Source organism: Prionailurus bengalensis, chromosome D4 (genome assembly GCF_016509475.1).
Source record: "Prionailurus bengalensis isolate Pbe53 chromosome D4, Fcat_Pben_1.1_paternal_pri, whole genome shotgun sequence".
Taxonomy (NCBI): domain Eukaryota; kingdom Metazoa; phylum Chordata; class Mammalia; order Carnivora; family Felidae; genus Prionailurus; species Prionailurus bengalensis.
Window position 1 is genome coordinate 28620847 of NC_057359.1, and position 20365 is coordinate 28641211.

The 20365-nt window shown below is 42.1% G+C and overlaps 2 protein-coding genes across 2 annotated transcripts in view; one reads left to right on the forward strand and one right to left on the reverse strand.

The window, feature by feature from the left end:
* The first annotated feature begins 1588 nt into the window (after nt 1-1588).
* LOC122474608 (procathepsin L-like) lies at nt 1589-5723 on the forward strand. The gene is given in 9 exon segments (XM_043565580.1): nt 1589-1763; nt 2072-2207; nt 2504-2626; nt 2728-2874; nt 3051-3275; nt 3960-4122; nt 4759-4876; nt 5352-5403; nt 5405-5723. Coding segments are annotated over 8 exon segments (1002 nt in total). The 5' UTR covers nt 1589-1763; nt 2072-2081; the 3' UTR covers nt 5453-5723.
* A 4163-nt stretch (nt 5724-9886) lies between these two features.
* FBP2 (fructose-bisphosphatase 2) overlaps nt 9887-20365 on the reverse strand; it is a 29232-nt gene continuing 18753 nt past the window's right edge. Inside the window, exons 5-7 of the mRNA XM_043565253.1 lie at nt 18405-18542; nt 11766-11885; nt 9887-10302 (exon numbers count right to left, since the gene is read on the reverse strand). Of these exons, the coding sequence (XP_043421188.1) occupies nt 10108-10302; nt 11766-11885; nt 18405-18542 (453 nt within the window). The 3' untranslated portion in view covers nt 9887-10107. The remainder of the gene's footprint in view (nt 10303-11765; nt 11886-18404; nt 18543-20365) is intronic.

The following is a 20365-nucleotide window of genomic DNA, read 5'->3' on the forward strand; positions in this document are numbered from 1 at the left end:
TCTCTGCCCCTCCCCCGTTCATGCTCTGTCTCTCTCTGTCCCAAAAATAAAATAAAAAAACGTTGAAAAAAAAATTAAAAAAAAAAAATAAATAAACTTTAAAAAAAAATAAAAGAAAACATAAACAAAATGATTTTCAAAAGGGAAAAAACTAACTCTAGCTCAAATGGAAATTCCTTGCCCAAAATATCACTTCCTGTAAAAAATATGGCTAGCTTTGTTTAAGGTCATCCGTGGATTGCTGACAACTTTCTAGAAAGGTTTTTTGAATGTTTCTTTTGGCCACTGGGGACAGAACTGCTGAAGCACCAGGGAGCATAAAGGAAATGGTCAGATGGAGGAGGCTGAGGGAAGCGGAGGGCCCAGCGGTGACCCCTCAGGGCTGTGTCAGCATGATAAGAAGGCGGGACCCACATGCCCCAGGCAGCAGGGCCTGTCCCTCCGACCCCACGTCATGGGAGAAGGACTTGACTTTCTCCCACAGATGAGAGTCATTATTAATTACATTGGAAGTGCAGGATGCACTTCTGCCCCTTTCTCCACCCAACCTCCCACAAATAGAAGCCTCCGGTAATAGTAGCTTGCCCTGATACCAGGAGCTAGTTCAGTCAAATGTATTTTTAATTTCAACATCTCCTGAAAATCCTGGCACATTCCCCAGCTAGTTACGTTTCCAGTTGTGTTTCTTAAACGCTTAGTTACATAAATTAATATTCATATATAAACATATTTTCCTCCATTGAAAATATTCTTACAAACTGCCATGGAAATCCTGGCATTACATGTAAATTAAAGTAATAACCACCGAAGTAAAACTCATTCAAGCAAATTTCTTAAATCTAAAGAAAAACATGTCGGATACTGAGGAACATAATACTCCATAACACAGAGAGTGGGAAAGAAAAAGCAGTTTCTACATTTTGCCTTTCTTTTATTAAGCCAAATTTTTCTGTAAATGACACGTTTCTGTCAGTTCTGAGAAAGACTTAAGAGGGAAGTAGAATCCCTGCCTGGGGGAGGCAGGACAGGAGCCTTACCAAATGCCACGCCTTCCCCGGACACCCCTCCCCGTCTGCCCCTTTCCCTGAAAGGACTTGAGCCTTGCCCAGCGCATGCCCCGTGTGGGGCATTGTCAGCCCTCTCCAGATTCTTCCATAACCCAGGGGCATCCCATCCTGACACAATGATAACACCTCCTCCTGTGGGCTCTGCATCCTCCGCCAGCCCTCCAGGAGATTTTAACCCAAAACGCTAGAACTAAAGGACCGGAAGGGTGACGCTGAAAATCCACTTGGGGCTCCCTGTGAGGTTCTTTACGTGAAACACCTGCCAACACATAAATTCGTGGTAATTAGCTGATCCGGGTCCCCAGGGAGACGCCGGACCCTTCCACGGGGCTGTCACTGGTCCTCCGGCTCACCTCCCCCGGGGCCACTGAAGCAGGTATGGCCTCCTCTCTGGGACAATTGATCCTGGCAACTTACTCCCCGGGCGCGCAGAGCTCCAGGGCACAGAGGCCCCGCCCACAGGCTGGCTCAGCCACTCGCAGCCTGAGCAAGGCGAGCAGGGCGGGGCTGGCCGGGCCGAATCCTAGGTCTTAAACCGGCGGCTGCGGGCCCAGTGCAGGGCCTTCTGGACCCCCCGACCTGCACCTGTGACTGAGATTGCTCAGCTGCACCTACCACAGCTGGTCTGCCCCCGCCAAACCTGAGCAGGGGGGCCATCCGAGGAACCAGCGAGGCCACCTGCCTTGGGGGTCGGAGGTTCGTGGCTCCCAGGAGGCGCTGTCCCCGGGCCTGACCTCTCCTTACGCGGCAGCCTGAGCCTCCGACGCCGCGCTGCGAGGCCCTCCCCTCCCTGCGCCAAGATCGAAATCCCTTGCAAAGTGGGAGGCGGGTCTCAGGGAGGGGAGCAGGGCAGCAGGCCCCCAGCACATCCCACATCCTCAGGCTTCCTTCCCAGCCCTGTGCAAACACTCGGGAGGATAAATTCAATTCCACCTTAGTGGCTCTAACATCTCAGAAGAAAGGAGGATGGCTTGGTCTAATTAGAAACTCATTTCCCTTTCTAGGTTTTGAAGCATGCATCCTTCTCTCTTCCTGGCTGCCCTTTGCTTGGGAATAGCCTCAGCTGCTCCGCAACTCAACCAGAGCTTAGATGAACTATGGTCCCACTGGAAAGCAACACACGGGAAGCTATATGGCATGGTTGGTAACATTTAAGCTGCACAGAGGGACCCCCGCAGAGAACAGTCTGTGCTGGTGGGAGTTCGTAGCAGGGAGTAGCTTCTTGAGGCCGCTCTTACCAAGGCAGTAAGCGGGGCACCTTGACTGTACACAACGTGGGCATATGTCCTGCTGTGTGGTTGCTGGAGAACAGCTCGCAGAAGCATCAGGCCATCCCTGGCTGTGGTTTATCCTCCTGTCTGTGAGCACACCCGCTTGGTGCAGGTGAGTTGGTTTTAAATAGAAATAAAGATGATGAATTATATGTTTGTCTCCAGGATGAAGAAGGATGGAGGAGAGAGGTGTGGAAGAAGAATATGAAAATGATCAGACAGCACAATTGGGAACACAGCCAAGGGAAACACAGCTTCACGGTGGCAATGAATGGCTTTGGTGACATGGTGAGTGTGGCATGGATTGCTGACTTTTTGTGCTTCCTCTCCCCAATACTTTACCAAAAAATCTCATGTTTGTCAAACATTGTATTCCCTTTTCCTTGAAGACCAATGAAGAATTCAAGCAGGTGATGAATGGCCTTCAAATGCAGAAGCACAAGAAGGGGAAAGTGTTCCAAGCACCTCTCTTTGCTAAGATCCCTTCATCTGTGGACTGGAGAGAGAAAGGCTATGTAACTCCCGTGAAGGATCAGGTGGGACAATGTTCAGCAGGTCCCTCTCAAGAGTAAAGGCTAAAGGAATCAGTATCCTTGCTATGGTAGACTGAGAATGTGCAGTTCGCCATGTTTTAAGAGTTTTCAAATCTGTGGGCTGTTGTCAAATCTTGATATTTGTTTTGTAGACTGAGAGCTTTATGATTTGTTTTCAGGGTCCGTGTGGTTCTTGTTGGGCTTTTAGTGCAACTGGTGCTCTTGAAGGACAGATGTTCCGGAAAACTGGCAACCTTGTTTCATTGAGTGAGCAGAACCTGGTGGACTGCTCTCAGGCTGAAGGCAATGAGGGTTGCAATGGTGGCCTAATGAATAATGCCTTCCAGTATGTTAAGGACAACGGAGGCCTGGACTCAGAGGAATCCTATCCATATCATGCACAGGTAAGTGGAGCTCTTTACCTGTCATTCCAGTTCTGTTTTTTAGAGTTAAATACATTTGAAGAAAACAGATACCACATTTAATATGTGCATTTCATTTTTAACGTTTATTTATTTTTGAGAAAGAGAGAGAGAGAAAGTAGAGGAGAGGCAGAGAGAGAAGGAGACACAGAATCTGAAGCAGGCTCCAGGCTCTGAGCTCTCAGCACAGAACCCAATGCGGGGCTCGAACTCACTAATCATGAGGTCATGACCCGAGCTGAAGTCAGACACTTTAACCACTTAACCGACTAAGCCACCCAGGCATCGCTTAATATGAATATGCACATTTTAAATTGTAGACTCTAGATCTGCAAACTGTCAGATCTGTCGTTAAATTGTATCGGCCGGGCACATTTCTCTGCTTAGATCGTTACCATATAGCTGTTCCTATTTCTATGTTATGTGGTGATATACATACCGTTCTATATATATTGCAAATTTCTTCAGAGCAACAAAATTCTTATGGACAGGTAGACTGAGAGTGTCTCATTAAATACACAGCAGCGAATATTTTCATTTCAAAACAACCAATAGCATTTCAGCATTAACAAACCTGACTTGGAAATCTTTTACCTGTAAGCTGTCTTGAAGTCATGTTCCCAGTGGATGGTAGTAATCAAGTCTTTTCCCCTTCACCTTTGAAAGGATGAATCCTGCAAATACAAGCCCCAGGATTCTGCTGCCAATGACACTGGCTTCTTTGACATCCCTCAGCAGGAGAAGGCCCTCATGGTGGCTGTAGCAACCAAGGGTCCCATCTCTGTTGGTATAGATGCAAGCCATTTTACCTTCCAGTTCTATCATGAAGGTAAGCTCTATGTAGAAATTTAGGCAGAAAAATGGGGAAACCACCATAAGGTACAGCAAGATTGACTCTTTGTTATGTAGAAGTCGATGTAGAATTTTGGAGGGTGTAGATTTAACATCATTCTGTACATGTAATTTTTGTGCCTGTTGTTTGTTTCACATGACTTGAACCACATCCCCACAATTTTAAGTACGCCATAAATATATTTAAATGGCTATATAGTTCAATTGGCATACTTTAATTTACTTTTTTCCAATTGTTAGACTATGAAACATTCCAAAGAATTTTACCACTGTTGTTGAGATTGGACAGAATCCCTTGGCTCAAGTAATTTAGTGTTCTGTGCTGTTTCCTTAAGCTGACATCCTAAAAGTCAAATCACAAGGTTTCAATGAGTGCTCTTTTAAGCCTCTTGACAGGTTGTTTTATGCTTCTTGCCAAATTGTCTTTCTGCCGGTACTAGATGAGAGCCTCAATCCCTAGCCTAGCTCAGAAAAGATCTGCTTTTAACTCTTATCTGGTGTTATGTCATTTCGCTGAAGGTTGAAATGCCTCCCTTACTCTGGTTGATAGGCTGGGTTGCTATCACATGTCACATGGGAATCCTCACCCTAGCATTGAGTTTCACTTTTTCAGGCATTTATTATGATCCAGACTGCAGCAGTGAAGACCTGGACCATGGTGTTCTGGTGATTGGCTATGGCACTGAAATAGGACAGTCGATAAACAAAACATATTGGATTGTCAAGAACAGGTATAAGAAGCCAAAAATACTTATCTTTAAAATTGAAAAGGGAATCCTTTCAGAAATCAGTGTTTGGAGGCATGTTCTCAAACCCTTGAGCACACTTCTGAAATCACAGAAGTCTTTACCCTACGTAGGGGAAACACAGACATATTCATTTCATAACAACATGAAGACACTGTCTCAAGCTTGCTGAGGTAGCGCTATAGTTTTGGTACCACTGCATTTCTAAATTGGAAATTTTTCGTTATTTCAGAAACACATCTGATCCCAAGTGCTTTGGGGTCTCTCATTTTGCAGTCTGTGAAAGGTCTGGGGATAGAATTCTGTGCTGGGTTAGAATCCAATCATGAACAAGAATGGCCTCTCCTGATTCTTCCTGAATCTGCCGTAGCCTCTGGTGCACTGCTCAGTATCGGGTATTGTTGTTCATAAAGATAAATGTGTTTGTTTGTAATAAATGGAAAATGCTGTCTTCTTTCAGCTGGGGTGCAAATTGGGGCATAGATGGCTACATAAAGATGGCCAAAGACCGGAAAAAACCACTGTGGAATCGCCACCATGGCCAGCTTTCCTGTTGTATGAGATGATCTCTGTAGAAGACCTTGATTGGGAACAGAATACTACGAAAAAGAATTTTATCTTACAACTGACCACACCTTATTGTGTGAAACAAAACACTTGGAGCTCGAACTTGTGATTTGATTCTGTGACATTTTATACCAGTAAAATGTCACTTCTTTAAATACTGCTTTGAACAGCTTTGTATGATTGATTTCCCTAATAACTTCTGAATTTTTATATTTTGTACTGATGTATAAAGTTTTACCTTTTAAAATAAAACCATTTCGAAGTAGAAGTGGGGTCAGTTTTCAATATATTAACTTTCTGTAGAATAAGGCTGTTAAATAACAAAAACTCAACCAAGTAAATTATAAAGAGCTAATTGGTTCAATGAAGGATTTATGGTTCATGAAGGATTCATGAAGGATTTATGAATCAGGCAGCTTCTCATCTATCTAGCAAGTAGAAGACAGCTCCAAGAGCTACAGAAAAAGAAAGGTTTGTAAAGGTAGAGAGGGAACAGAAAAAAGGAAATTATTAGCAAAGAATCTTATTTTAGGCAAGATCACTTTCCTAAGAAGACAAAGAGTCTATTGATGTATTTCCTAGTGCTGACCAGGACATTCCCATTACTGGTTAAAGGTTATATTTCAGTGGGAAGGGAGTTGAAACTGCAGTTAGGTTAGATATTGAGTCTTCATTTGCTGATTTGCTTCATTTACCTAAGTGCTACCACATTGGGCCTGTAGCTCAAAAGACCTAACAATGTGCCCATGGTCCACTAGGAGAATGCTGGATGGGGTCTGGCTCTTGTAGTTGTAAATAGGCACATGTCATCTCAGCTGCCCTTTGGCTGTGTCTGTCCCAACCCTTGAATGGAGCAAATAGGAAATACTTTTGAGGGCAGGAGGCAAAACTAGTGGAAGATGAGGGTTATTTAGGAATTGTGTCTGCACAGAGATGTGTTCAGTGCTGACTTCCAGCCTCCAGTGATCAGGATGTTCTCTTGCTGGAAACTTTCTCAGGGGAGAACACCTTTCTCAGGGAAATTTTAGGACCTGCTTCTGGAAAGGGGATGTCAGCGATCCCTTCCTGCATCTATCTGTTGCTTCTCAAGTGCCTTCATCTCAAAATAACCAATATGCCACTGTGGCTTATTTTGGAGTAGCGTGTCCTGAACCCCTACATCCTTATTGGGTCATTTGAAAGTCTTAGGAGCAAAACTGAGGTCTCCAAGGGAAGAAGGAATTCAGCCTCAAGACTGTGGCATAGGGTGTGTGTCTGTGTGTCTGTGTGTCTGTCTGTGTGTGTCAGGGCAGGAAGGCTTGAATCCTATTGGTTGTGTTTCTCTGGAGAACCCAGACTGGTACACAGACCCATCTTATAGACCCACCCACCATGTCCTACTTTCCTGCATATCTTTCTCATGCCTTTTCCCCTTCTTTGCAAATAATAATAATGATGATAGAAGGTGGTTAGATTTCATTACAGGAAGTAAATACAGAGAGTAAAGATGGTGTTGTCATCAGGTTAGGTGGAGCAAAAGGGCTTAGCATGGTGCCAATATATTTATTTCTTTCCACATTTGTCTATTGTGATGTCCCTTGAACTAGGGAAGGGATTTATTTCCATGTTCATAAAAGCTGGAGCGGGTTTCTAAGTAATTTGCAACTTTCTCAAACCACTGAAGAGCTTTCCACAGTCAACCATCTCCCTACTGCTGGACACTTCGATCCTTCCCATCTTTTTGCTCTTACAGACAATATGTAACTTTAGAAAGGCTCATCTAGGTTTTCCTGCTGACCCGCAGGTCAGAGGGCCTGCTTATCTAAACTTCTCAATGTCCACAGAGCTGCCACATTGCCATCCCGTGGCCATCCTGTGATCTGTCTCTCCAGCAGACAGAAGAGGGCCGTGTCCCAGCACCTGAGGACATCTGAAAGGATCAGTCACTGCTGTTTATTGTGCATCTGCTAAGTGAGAACAGATGGGCCATGTTTTCTCATTTCCTGATCCTTAGGGAGTCTCACCATCTTCCCACTAGTTTATAGACTATTTGTATTTTTCTCTTCACAAACTGCAGTTTTATATCCTTAGTTTATCTCTCTGGGAGGGTGGTTTATCTTTTTTCTCTTAATATGTATGATCCTTAATGTGCCTTTTATTACCTGTCACAAACATTTTCTCCTGCACTTTGGAGTGGCTTAACTTTGTGTGGGGGATGTTGTTAAATCGCATCTCTTTCCTTTACACATTTTTCTTGCTGTCTTTTGGTCCCGTTTAGGGTCATAAATATATCCCTTTCATACTTCCGTTTTTTATGTTTAATTCTGGAATCCATCTGTAATATGTTTTGTGAATCCACTTCTATTTTTTTCCCAGACGACTAGCTAATTATTCACCATTCTCTTCCCACTGATTTGAAACAGCATGCCTTCTTCTTATTTTTAAAAAACATCTATTAAAATAATCATATGGCTTTTCTCCTTGTGTTAATGGCTCTGCTTTCCAGTTGCTGAAGCCCATTTGCCCAGAGTACAATGCAAACCAGTGAATAGTCCCACCTTCCCCAAGTGGGGCCAGACCCATAAAGAGTACTTTGGGAAATGCTAGAGAATGGAAAGCAAACCAAGGGGCGCCTGGGTGGCTGAGTTGGTTAAGTGTCCAATGTCGGCACAGGTTATGATCTCATGGCTTGTGGGTTCGAGCCCTACATTGGGCTCTGTACTGACAGCTCAGAGCCTGGAGTCTGCTTCGGATTCTGTCTACAACTCTCTCTGCCCCTTCCTCTCTCTCTCTCTTACTCTCTCTCAAAAATAAACATTATTATTATTTTTTTTTTTTAGAAAATGGAAAGAACACCTGGATTCCCCCTGAGACAGGCCCAAACATTTAACCTGGGAAGGCAATCAGGAGAGAATGAGAAACCAAGAAGAAAGGGATCCTCAGATCACTTAGACCAGAGATCCCACCAATAATTCTTCTGTCCCCTGCCTATGGAAGGACAGTCACTCAGGCACCATTCCACCAATTCCCTCCAATCTTTGATATGTGGCCTCTGAGAATGGACTGAGGGAGTCCCAAGCTCTTCCCAGCTCCTTGTTTCAGGATTTCACTTACAGGGACCCATGGTCTCAGCCTGAAGAAGGAGGCGTATGAATCGTGCATGGATCTTCTGAGCGTCCGCCACACTTATCAAAGCAACACACACCATGACCGAAGGTGCTGTCTCTCACCTCTGTTTCCAGCAAAACCTTCTCCTCATGGCTGTGCAGTCCTTAGACCAAGTGCTGTACGCTCACCAAATCAAAGTATTCCTAAGAGATTTTGAAGTGAAGACTTCAGTTGGGATCTTTGAGATATACATTTCAGATGAAGTCTATAATAAAGTAGCCCATTGCTTAAAATCAGAATGTTTCTTTAAAAAAGAAAATTGATGTGTCCTTTGGAGAGGCTGAAAGCATTTCAATTACACATTAAAATTTTGCCGCTATTGTTACTGCTGCCAAGCCAAATTTAGCTGAGGAACAACGCTGAGTCCTGAATTATACACATGCTGACATCTGCACTGGGTTGTATGAACCACCCACCCAAAGCCACAGTGAGAAAGGAGAGCCTTGCTTCCGCCCATGGCTCCTCCTAGTCCCCACCTCCCCACCACCATTACCTAATGCATTACTTTAGTGGATTTTCTAATGTTGAGTCACTCTTGAATCCCTGGGTTAAGCCTGATGTTGTCCTGATGCACCTTTGTTTTAAGTACTTCTGGACTTGATTTGTCAATATTTCATTAAGGATTTTTGTCCTCTGGATCCATATACATATATAGTAATTCTTGTGAAAACAAGCTGAGGTTCCTGATGTATATGCCACCCCAATCCCAATGCTGACATAATTTTGAAAAAATGATTGATATTTAACTATGCACTCTGGTCAGGCCCTAGGATAAATTAAAATCTTCTCCCCAAAATGAAAATTCAAAGTTAAGGGGTTGAGAAAAGTAGATATTAATTTTTAAATCTTAACTCTGTTTCATATGTGGCTTAGTCAACAGGTGACCACACCTTTCTGTTCAAACAATTATTGGTCATCCAAATCATCGCTCCCGAAAAAGGCTCAATCTGAAGCTTCAGAATTTAATAGACATAAGATTTCTAACTCAAAACTTATCCAAAGTAAGACAAAAGCTCTTCCGTAACTGCCAGCCATTTAAGTACATGTAAATATACATTTAAATATAGAATATATATTAAATACGTCTATCTCTTTCACAAGAAAGGAAATGAATCACTACAGGATAATACATTAGGTTCAAATTATAAGCCAACCAAGACAAATTCTTAGCTAATCTCTGGACTTTTTGCCGCAAGTCGGTAGTTGCCAATTCCCTGGCTGGCAGACTTATAACTATATCTCTACTAGCTGCCGTCCATGAAAGAAGACAAATCAAAGTTGTTCTTTTCACATGTGGGTTTTTATTTTGAGCCCTTTACACTGAGCACAGAACCACCTCTAGCGTCTGGATCTGTGACAAGCAGTTCACTGCTGTTCTTCTGGATGTGACTCAGGAGCTTTGCCTTTTGTTACTCATCACCATTGTTTCCACTTATCGTTCCTTTAGGGCCCTTAATAGAAGGGACAAGGCAAAGAGAAGACAGCTTGCAGGGTCAAACCCACTACCTGCCTGCCTGGCTTTTCTGTACACAGGTGAGGTATTCCTGCACATCATCCGGGGATCCTAGAATGAGGGGAACTCGTTGGTGAATGGACTCTGGCTTCACATCCAGCACAGGCTGGGTGCCTGTGGTCGCCATGCCTCCCGCCTGCTCTATGATGTAGGACACGGGATTGCACTCGTACAGGAGCCGGAGCTGTGGAGAAACAGAGTTAGGTGGACAAGCTTGGCAAGCTGCCAAAAGTCCCATGCCACACCCTTAAAGCTCAGTGAAGGAATTACAACTGCTGAACTTCTGTCTCATTAGCATGAGCACACTGGGCACCCCAGCAGAGTGGGCTTCCTGAGGTCAGGGCCCTCCAGAAGGCTGGGTGCATCAGACGTTGTTCATCATCACATCTTTGGGGCACTGCTGGTCAGTATCTACCCATCTTGTGACCTTTGTGTTCATAGGAGACCTGCCTCCTTGTCTGGAAGTATGAGATCTAGATACTAGTTTCTTACAGTTTGGCAATGAGGCAAATTGACACTGAGGCCTGGTCAGGAGCCTCTGTACGTGAGGCCTTATGACTAGGAAGGAGTCCCACTTGGGTGGGATGGGAGGTCACCTGGAGAATACTAGGTAGCCTCTCAGGATAACCTCAGTGTCCAAGATCATATGGAGGAATTCCACATCTCAAGCATCAACTTGACGAGGTAGATTGCTAGTATTTAAATGGTCTTTTCTCTTAGCCCCCGAGACTGAATTAACTTCTACTGCTTGCACTCCAATAGCACGTCCCTCTTCATATATTTGTCACACTGAGCTCTGTTTAGTAACTGCCTTCCTCCTTATATGCTCGCCCTTGAAGGCAGGAACAGAGTCTGTCTTGGTTGGTCATTGGCTTTGAATCCGGCATTCCAATAATTCAAATTGCACACACTGGGAGACATATATACATGTGGCTAGTTGTTGCTGTGCCCCAAGAATACAGTAGACCTGTGTTTTGATGTGTCTACTTACCTATGATTTCTGTGATTGGCTAAAAAAGACACGTTTCCATGGGAGGGTCTATTCAAGACAGATGCACTTGGATCATAAGATTCCCACCTAATAATACAAGTATTTTGGGGTTTGTGTCATAAAGTAGCAGTAAGATCTTCCAGGAGCTATCTTTGTAGAAATATTGAATAAGTTCTGACCAGTTCTTATTCTCGAGTTTGGGAACTCTCTAGGGGCTTCATAGGTAGACTTCAGGTCATCTGTGAACCCCCTAAAAACCTATATAGTGTGTATGTTTATGTGCATTTTTTTTCTGGAAAGTGAGTCCATACTCTTCATTAGATTTTTAAAGGATCCTTAATCTAGAATCAGGTGGTGCTGAAGCTACAGTTCAGGCACAATATGTAGAAAGTGGTAGATGAACACAGTTGACTCATGGTGAGTTATGGGCATGAGGAAAAGGGGAAGTGAAGGCCAGTGAAAATTGACAACAACAACAATTTTCATCTCTCCCACAGCCTCAAATTCATTAATGGGAAATAGCCCTCATTTCTCTTCCACATGCCCACTCACAAATGGACGTGAAAAGGACAGAGCAGTAACTAAAAAGCACACATGAAGAGAAAGGGAACTCCAACTGGCTTACTGACCAGAGCCAGTGGACAAAAGAGAATTACCTTGCCCTTAGGACTTTTCTGGTTCGCTGGGTATAGGAAGATCCCTCCATACACCAGGGTGCGGTGCACATCAGCCACCATGGAGCCCACGTATCTGGCCCCATAGGGAGCACTGCCATCCTAAAAGGCAGAGAGAGGAGATAAGATGCTCATCTGATTTACATACTCCATTACCCAAGTATCCTGGTTTAGGAAGTGTGCAACGCACGGGAAATTAACTATTAAAGGCTTCTAAGGAAAGAGGGAGACCCCAAAAGCATTTAGGCTTGGATTAGACAGCAAGAGAAATTCACCCAACAAAACAAATTGAAATGCAATAAAAACAGGCACTGTAGGTGATTCCAAACCCTGAGTATTAGATCCAATGCAAAATCTGCAATATGCTCTCCTAGGTGACAACATGAGTAGCCATGTTCAGAAATCTTGTATAAACTCAGCTCAATAAATAATTTTCAGGGGCACCTGGGCAGCTCAGTCAGTTAAGTGCCCAAATCTTTATTTTGGCTCAAGTCATTATCTCACGGTTTATTAGACTGAGCCCCATGCTAACATGGGGCCTGCTTGGGATTTTCTCTCTCTCTCTCTCTCTCTCTCTCTCAAAATAAATAAATAAACATTAAAACAATTTTTTTTCAGCATCTTCTTTATGCCAGGCACCACGCTGGGCCCCGAGGAGGCCAAAATTGGGAAGACAGTCCCAAGGAAATCACCAACTAAAGGGGGAGACTAGCATACATAAATGAATAAAAATAAATGAATTTACAATTCAATGGTAAGAAGGTGAATAATCCAATGTTACATAAAAACGAAAAGCTTACCTTATACCATATGACAAATTAACTCAAAGTGGATAGATGACCTAAACATAGGAACTAAGACTCTAAAACTATTAGAAAATATCAAGACTTTTTGGGGAAGATACTCGAAAGAAATGGCATTAAAATTATCTGCCAAAGTAAACCTGAACATTTATGAAAATGACGAACAAGAGAAACATATGTATTTCTACCAAATCTAAGAACATATAGTGAACTAACAATGCTTACATATTCAAAGAAGAAATGCAAACACCAAACAGTAGATCAGAATAGAGCGTGGTCCTGGGCCTAAAGATAGACAAGAAATTCATTTATGGTAAACATGACCTTCCAATCAACATGGAAGAACACTATATAGAGAGCAGCACTGGGCTAGCTGCTTAGAAAACAGGTGTGTAAGACTCCTACCCTCATTCTTGACAACCAAATTACTTCAAGATGGAGAGACACTTAAAAGGAGAAACTCACAAATAATTTAGAATAAGGCTGTCCAATGAAATTCTCTGTGATGATGAAAATACTTTTTATTACCACTGTTCAACATAGCAGCCCCTGACCACATGTGGCTGTTGAGCTCTGGCAATGAGACTAGTATAGATGAAAATGGAATTTTACATGTTATTTAATGGTAATTAATTTAAATTTAAATAGCCACATGTGGGTAGTAGCTATGTATTGGACAGCACAGAAAAAGGAAACATGAATACATTAATTTATAATTTGGTACACAAAATCCATTAGATATAACAAAAAATAAATATATAGAAAAGACCCTGAATAGCCAAAGCAATCTTGAAAAAGAAAACCAAAGCAGGAGGCATCACAATCCCAGACTTCAAGCTATACTACAAAGCTGTAACCATCAAGAAAGTATGGTACTGGCACAAGAACAGACACTCAGATCGATGGAACAGAACAGAGAACCCAGAAATGGACCCACAAATGTGTGGCCAACTAATCTTTGACAAAGCAGGAAAGAATATCCAACAGAATAAAGACAGTCTCTTCAGCAAATGGTGCTGGGAAAACTGGACAGCAACATGCAGAAGAATGAACCTGGACCACTTTGTTACACCATACACAAAAATAAACTCAAAATGGATGAAAGACCTCAATGTAAGACAGGAAGCCATCAAAATCCTTGAGGAGAAAGCAGGCAAAAACCTCTTTGATCTTGGCCGCAGCAACTTCTTACTCAACACATCTCTGGAGGCAAGGGAAACAAAAGCAAAATGAACTACTGGGACCTCATCAAAATAAAAAGCTTCTGCACAGCGAAGGAAACAATCAGCAAAACTAAAAGGCAACTGACAGAATGGGAGAAGATATTTTCAGGTGACATATCAGATAAAGGATTAGTATCCAAAATCTATAAAGAACTTATCAAATTCAACACCCAAAAACCAAATAATCCAGTGAAGAAATGGGCAAAAGACATGAATAGACACTTCTCCAAAGAAGACATCCAGATGGCCAACTGACACATGAAAAAATGCTCAACATCACTCATCATCAGGGAAATACAAATCAAAACCACAATGAGATGCCACCTTACACCTGTCAGAATGGCTAACATTAACAACTCAGGCAACAACAGATATTGGTGAGGATGCGGAGAAAGAGGATGTCTTTTGCATTGTTGGTGGCAATGCAAGCTGGTGCAGCCAATCTGGAAAATAGTATGGATGTTCCTCAAAAAACTAAAAATAGAACTACCCTATACCCAGCAATTGCACTACCAGGCATTTATCCATGGGATACAGGTGTGCTGTTTCGAAGGGACACATGCACCCCCATGTTTATAACAGCACTATCAACAATAGCCAAAGTATGGAAAGAGCCCAAATGTCCATTAACGGATGAATGGATAAAGAAGATGTGGTATATATATAGAATGGAGTATTACTCAGCAATCAAAAAGAATGAAATCTTGCCATTTGCAAGTATGTGGATGGAAGTGGAGGGTATTATGCTAAGTGAAATTAGTCAGAGAAGGACAAATATCATATGACTTCACTCATATGAGGACTTTAAGAGACAAAACAGATGAACCTAAGGGAAGGGAAACAAAAATAATATAAAAACAGGGAGGGGTACAAAACATAAGAGACTCATAAATATGGAGAACAAACTCAGGGTTACTGGAGGGATTGTGGGAGGGGAGATGGGCTAAATGGGTAAGGAGCACTAAGGAATCTACTCCTGAAATCATTCACTATATGATAACTAATTTGGATGTAAATTTTAAAAAATAAAAAATCAATAAATAAAATAAAAAATAAATAAATATAACATGAAATTGTAAGCATCTCTATAGGATCAAAAGTTGAAAGTCCCGATATATTTCTAATATGAATAACACACAAAGGCTATTTTCTTTCATTTACTAAGAGCTTATACAAAGCAACAAGAAAAAGATAATACTAATTAAATATTTGAAAAGATAGAAATAGGCAATTTACCAAGACAAAAGTAGATGCTCAATAAATACAAGGAAACATGTATGACATAAATCATAATTAATTACACACTAGTCAAGCCACAAGGTTCATTGTTTACCATCAGATGGACAGAAAGTTTTAAAGATTCACCATATCTAGCACCATCAGGGATGCAGGGAAACGGGTACTCTTTCATATGGCACCAGAGACTAAATTGATGCAATTTTTGTGGAAGAGTATTTGATAACATTAACATGTTAAGTGCTCATATACTTTGATCCAGTAACCCCAGTAAGCAATGTGCTGTGCACATCTACTTGCACAAGGTCATGAGTGGACACATTTGGGCATCTCCATTGCAGCTCTGGGTCTCCTGGTGGAAAATCAGAGGCAAGCAAAGCTTTTCTCCATAAGGAATTCGCTCATTCTGTCCTCTCAACACAAGGCTGGGCAGCCTCTTCAGTCAATGCCACAAATCTGTCTGTGCTTGTGTAGAACAATCTTCAAGTCATGAAAGAGAAAATCAGGTGAGACTAATATGCTCTATCTGATCTTCTGAAGGGGTGAAGGGGTAGATATGGAGATGGATGTGCATAATCCCTCCTGCCATCCCAGCTCAAAGAATAGAAGCAACACTGAACAGTGGTCATCCCTGGAAAGAACAACTTGGCTGGGGGTATGGGAGGGGGGAGACTTTTGCTTTTAATTTTGTATATTTCTGTAAGTTTTACATTTCCTCATCTTAGATCACATTTTAAAATTGAAGTAAAATGCACATCAGATAAAATTAACAACTTTAAAGTGCATAATTCAGTGGTATTTAGTACACATTCATAATGTTGTGCAACAATGACTGTCAGGTTACAGAACATTTCCATCACCCAAAGGAAAACCCTACACCCATTAAGTAGTCCCTGCCATCCCCTCCCTCAGCCCCTGGCAACCACTAATCTGACTCTATACATTAACCTTGTCCTTGCATCTGGCTCCTTCTGCTCAGCATAAATGTTTCTGAGATTCACCCATGCTGTGGTATGCAACAGTACTTCACTCCTTTTTGTGACTGAATAATATTACCGTGTATGGATGTACCATCACTTATTCATCCATTCTTCAGTTGATGGACATTGAATTGTTTCCACCTTTGGTTATTATAAATAACGTTGCTATGAACATTTGTGTATAAGGTGGGGCTTTGTGTGTGTGTGTGTGTGTGTGTGTGTGTGTGTGTTTAAATACCTGTTTTCAGTTATCCGGGGTATATACATAAGAGCACAATTGTTGGGTCAAACCGCAATTCTATGTTTAACTTTTGAGATATATTACTTTTTAAATTTTGTTAACAAGAATAGAAATCAGAGTTTCAGTCAAGTAGAAACATTGCAAACTATTTATTGCCTTATTCTTTGGACCTTTCTTTTTTGTTTTTGTTTTTGTTTTGTTTTTAATTTTTATTTCTTTACTTGGGGGGGCATGAATGAGAGAGGGGCAGAGAGAGAGAGAATCCCACGAGGGGCAGAGAGAGAAAGAGAGCAGGAGAGAGAAAAAAATCCCATGCTGACAGCACAGAGCCCAAAGGGGGCTTGAGCTCACCTGATGAGGGGCTGTAGCTCATGAGATCATGACCTGAGATGAAGTTGGATGCTTAACTGACTGAGCCACTCAGGTAACCCTGGGCCTTCCTTTATTTAAAAATAGTGAGAAGTACTTAATAAAATAAAGCAACAGCTTCAAGCCGACGCCCATCAGGCCAACCTCTCCTGCTTTCATCTCTGCCCCTCTCTCTTCACAGAGAATTTTTGAGGAAGGGGGCACAGATTATTTTCCCTAATTTTCTTTTAATTTCTTTAAGGGATCACTGCAAACCTCCACTACAGCCAGGAGGATGCCCACCACCCTGTTGAGTGTATTCCCATTTGTCCAAAGTCAAAATTCCTTTTTGTATATTTAGGTAGAAATTCTGGGATCCAACTCTAGGTTTCATTCTGTTCTGATCAGTCAGAATTGGACGCTCCCAACACCATCCGGCACTTGAGTCAAAATGATCATTGTTTTTACATCCAGAAGAAAGTACCTCCCTGGACTCTCAAGCATTGCCTGAGAAAATTATCAAGCATTCACACTAGTTTCCAGCCATTGCATGTAGACTAAACTTTCTGAAGCCAGAAAGTGACTTTCCCTAACAACTAATCCCTAGTCTTCAGTTTATGGAACTTGTAAGGGATTTTATGTAAAAGTAAGCAAGCAAAACCAAAACCTCCTATAGGCAAAACAATGCCTTTTATGCTAAGAACAGATACATAGTAAATCTCAGGTTTCACATTAAAGGGCAACTGGAGGATTCTGGAGATTTGCTTTATATTGGGGAATAGGTACCTTCCTTTGCTGTTTAAAAGGGTCTCATCTTTGAATCCGTATAGAAATATTGGTTAATATGTTGGGCTCAGCAGTCTACCATTTCTGTGATAAGTGAACACTGACTTTTTAATTCCAATGACATGCCCTAGAGTTTGGTGAGAGAGGGTTCCACTTGTAAACAAGCTTGAGCCCCTCTTCCAACTTAGACCAGAATTTACACTTCTGGTCTAGAAATTCTTTGACTCTGCTCCCATGCCTGTCTTAAAAGCTCTCTTAGTATGGTGGACATACTGACTGGAGTGTTTGGGCTGCATTAACAGCCACATGAAGTCTAGAACGTGGTAATCCCTTTGAGAGCAAAAAACGTCCTAAAGCTTGCGGTAAACACAAGGCCCTGATATTAGGGCATATGAATGGGACTTTCAAATAGAATTAATTATTCCATCTAAAATGGAATGACCTTGGGGCGCCTGGGTGGCGCAGTCAGTTAAGCGTCCAACTTCAACCAGGTCACGATCTTGCGGCCTGTGGGTTCAAGCCCCGCGTCAGGCTCTGGGCTGATGGCTCAGAGCCTGGAGCCTGTTTCCGATTCTGTGTCTCCCTCTCTCTCTGCCCCTCCCCCGTTCATGCTCTGTCTCTCTCTGTCCCAAAAAAAATAAATAAACGTTGAAAAAAAAAAATTTTTAATGGAATGACCAGAATCTACATAGGTGGGAGCTCAGTAAACAAATGACTTGAGAAGTTCAGGCCTGAATCCTGAATTTTGAAAATGTAGTCTGTCTTCTTCATAAACAATGTCTCCTTAAAAAACTAACTGGGGAATATTATCTTGAGTAGGTAACTTTAGCTGTAAAAGACTTTGGTCATTTATGAAGAAAGGCAGAGTCAGTCATTCTCATACCAACCAGAGCCATAATCAGTGGCACCAACCTCTGTCAGCCAGGCTCCCAAAGCCACCACCCAAACAGGGATCCAGTGAGGCAGCATTCTCCCTGCTACTGTGTTAGGCTTCCTTCACTCACCTCTGGAAATTTCTTCTTCTGCACATATTCCGAAGTGGCAGCATCAAAATACTTGGCATAGCCCTCATTGAGACTGAAAATCTTTCCTTTCTTTTTTATCTTGACATCTTTTTCCACCAGGATAAATTCACCGAGAGCCTAGAAAGATGAAGAGAAACACCTGGAAGAAGAGAGAAACCAGGAAACAGAAGCCCACAGCACACTGCCGAACAATCAGAGAGCATCAGAAAATGTGGGACTGCTGGAGAAAATGTGGGACTGCTGGAGAACATTCCTTGGTAATGTTCACTGCCTGCCCAGTTACTCATTTATAGGGAAGCTTGCAGTATTTATCCCCCCAAGTTCTCATCCCCAGTTAATTCCTAACGTTTCAAGGGAGTTTTGGGCCATAGACAATGAAAGGAAGAAGTTTCATGGATTGGGTTTGTCATAAGGGTGGGCGATGTAGTTCCCCTACCAATGGGTGGTCCATTTATGTAAATGACTCAGTCTTAGAAACCATTAAAAGTTCCTGATATCCCAGTGACTCTTACACAAGTTAAGGAGGAAATCCCTTCCATCAGAAACTGTATTCACTTGACATAAGGAGTAAAATGGATAAAAAATTTTTAAATCTTCAGAATCATTAATAAAAATGTGGCAGTGCCCCCACTGTGGTTGCTCTGCGGGATATCCCCAGTGTACCCCTTTATCTGAGTGCTGGTATTATAAGGACATCCCTCAGGTACCTGTTTATCTGAGTACTTATGGATGTGATTAGGTGGTTGCAGGTATCACTTTGAAAGGCTAGATATCTCTCTAAGTCACTAAGAGGAAAACCAGGCTTGGAAATATAATCAGCTTTAATGAACTTCAAAGACTAAGAAAGTGAAAATCCCCCACGATGACAGCCCACAGCTGGCAGCTAGATTAGAAGGTTCCTAATAAACATAGGAATTTACCTTCCAAGAGTATAAAGAGGCAAGACCATGTTGACCATGTCTGAAATAAGACAATGATAAGAATACTCAACAGCCACAAAAGTAACTAAGCATCCCTCTCTTCTGTATGTGATGACTGCTTCTTTCCCAATGAATCTCTACCCTCACTTTAATCTTCCCACCTCCTAGATAAAAATTATTGATATACAATCATTAATTGTGCCCACTTCTAGACAACTCCCAAACCAGAACTAACCCTCTCTTTCTTGAATCCTCCTGAGATCAAGCAAAAGCCCACTTGCTATATAGTTAAGTCCATCCCAACTCCCTCCTACCACAACACTCTACTGTTCCTCTAGAACACATCCTCCCTTGTTCAGTAAACCCAACTTCTTTTTATTAGAGGAAAGTTCTTGGTGGTTTTTAGTTCATGAAATTTAGTAACTTGCTGTGGACATTTGTTGCTTTGGAACAGCCCAGTGTGGAGTAATACTTCCTAAAAGCAGCCTGACTCCCTTTGAAGAACTAACTCTCCTCAGTGGATGCCAGTCTAGGAAGACTAGACTGAGCCTCCTCTAGCTCAGTTCATGCATTTGACTTATCTTGGCAAATTAAATTCTCCTCCCTGGCAAGTGAACCTGGAGTGAGAGACACAGAATCAGAGATGGTGTCCAAAACAGACTGGCCAAGCTGCAAGCCCATTCCTGTGACTCCTGCTTCCTGGTCCTCAAGACCTGCCCATTTAAGCTTGCATTTTGAGCTTTACCATTAATGCAGTAACATCCTTTATTTAATTGGCAAGAACATGTATGTTAGAGGCAGTCCTACAAACCCAGCTGTCCAATAGGGTAGTCACTTAAGTTAATTAAAATAAAATAAAATTTAAAACCTAGTTTCTTAATCACACTAATCACGTTACAAGTATTCAATAGCCACATGGGGCCAGTGGCTGCCAAATTGGAGAGCACAGATTATAGAACATATCCATGGTCACAGAAAGTTCTATTGGATGGTGCTGCTCTAAAAAGTCCATGTTACTGT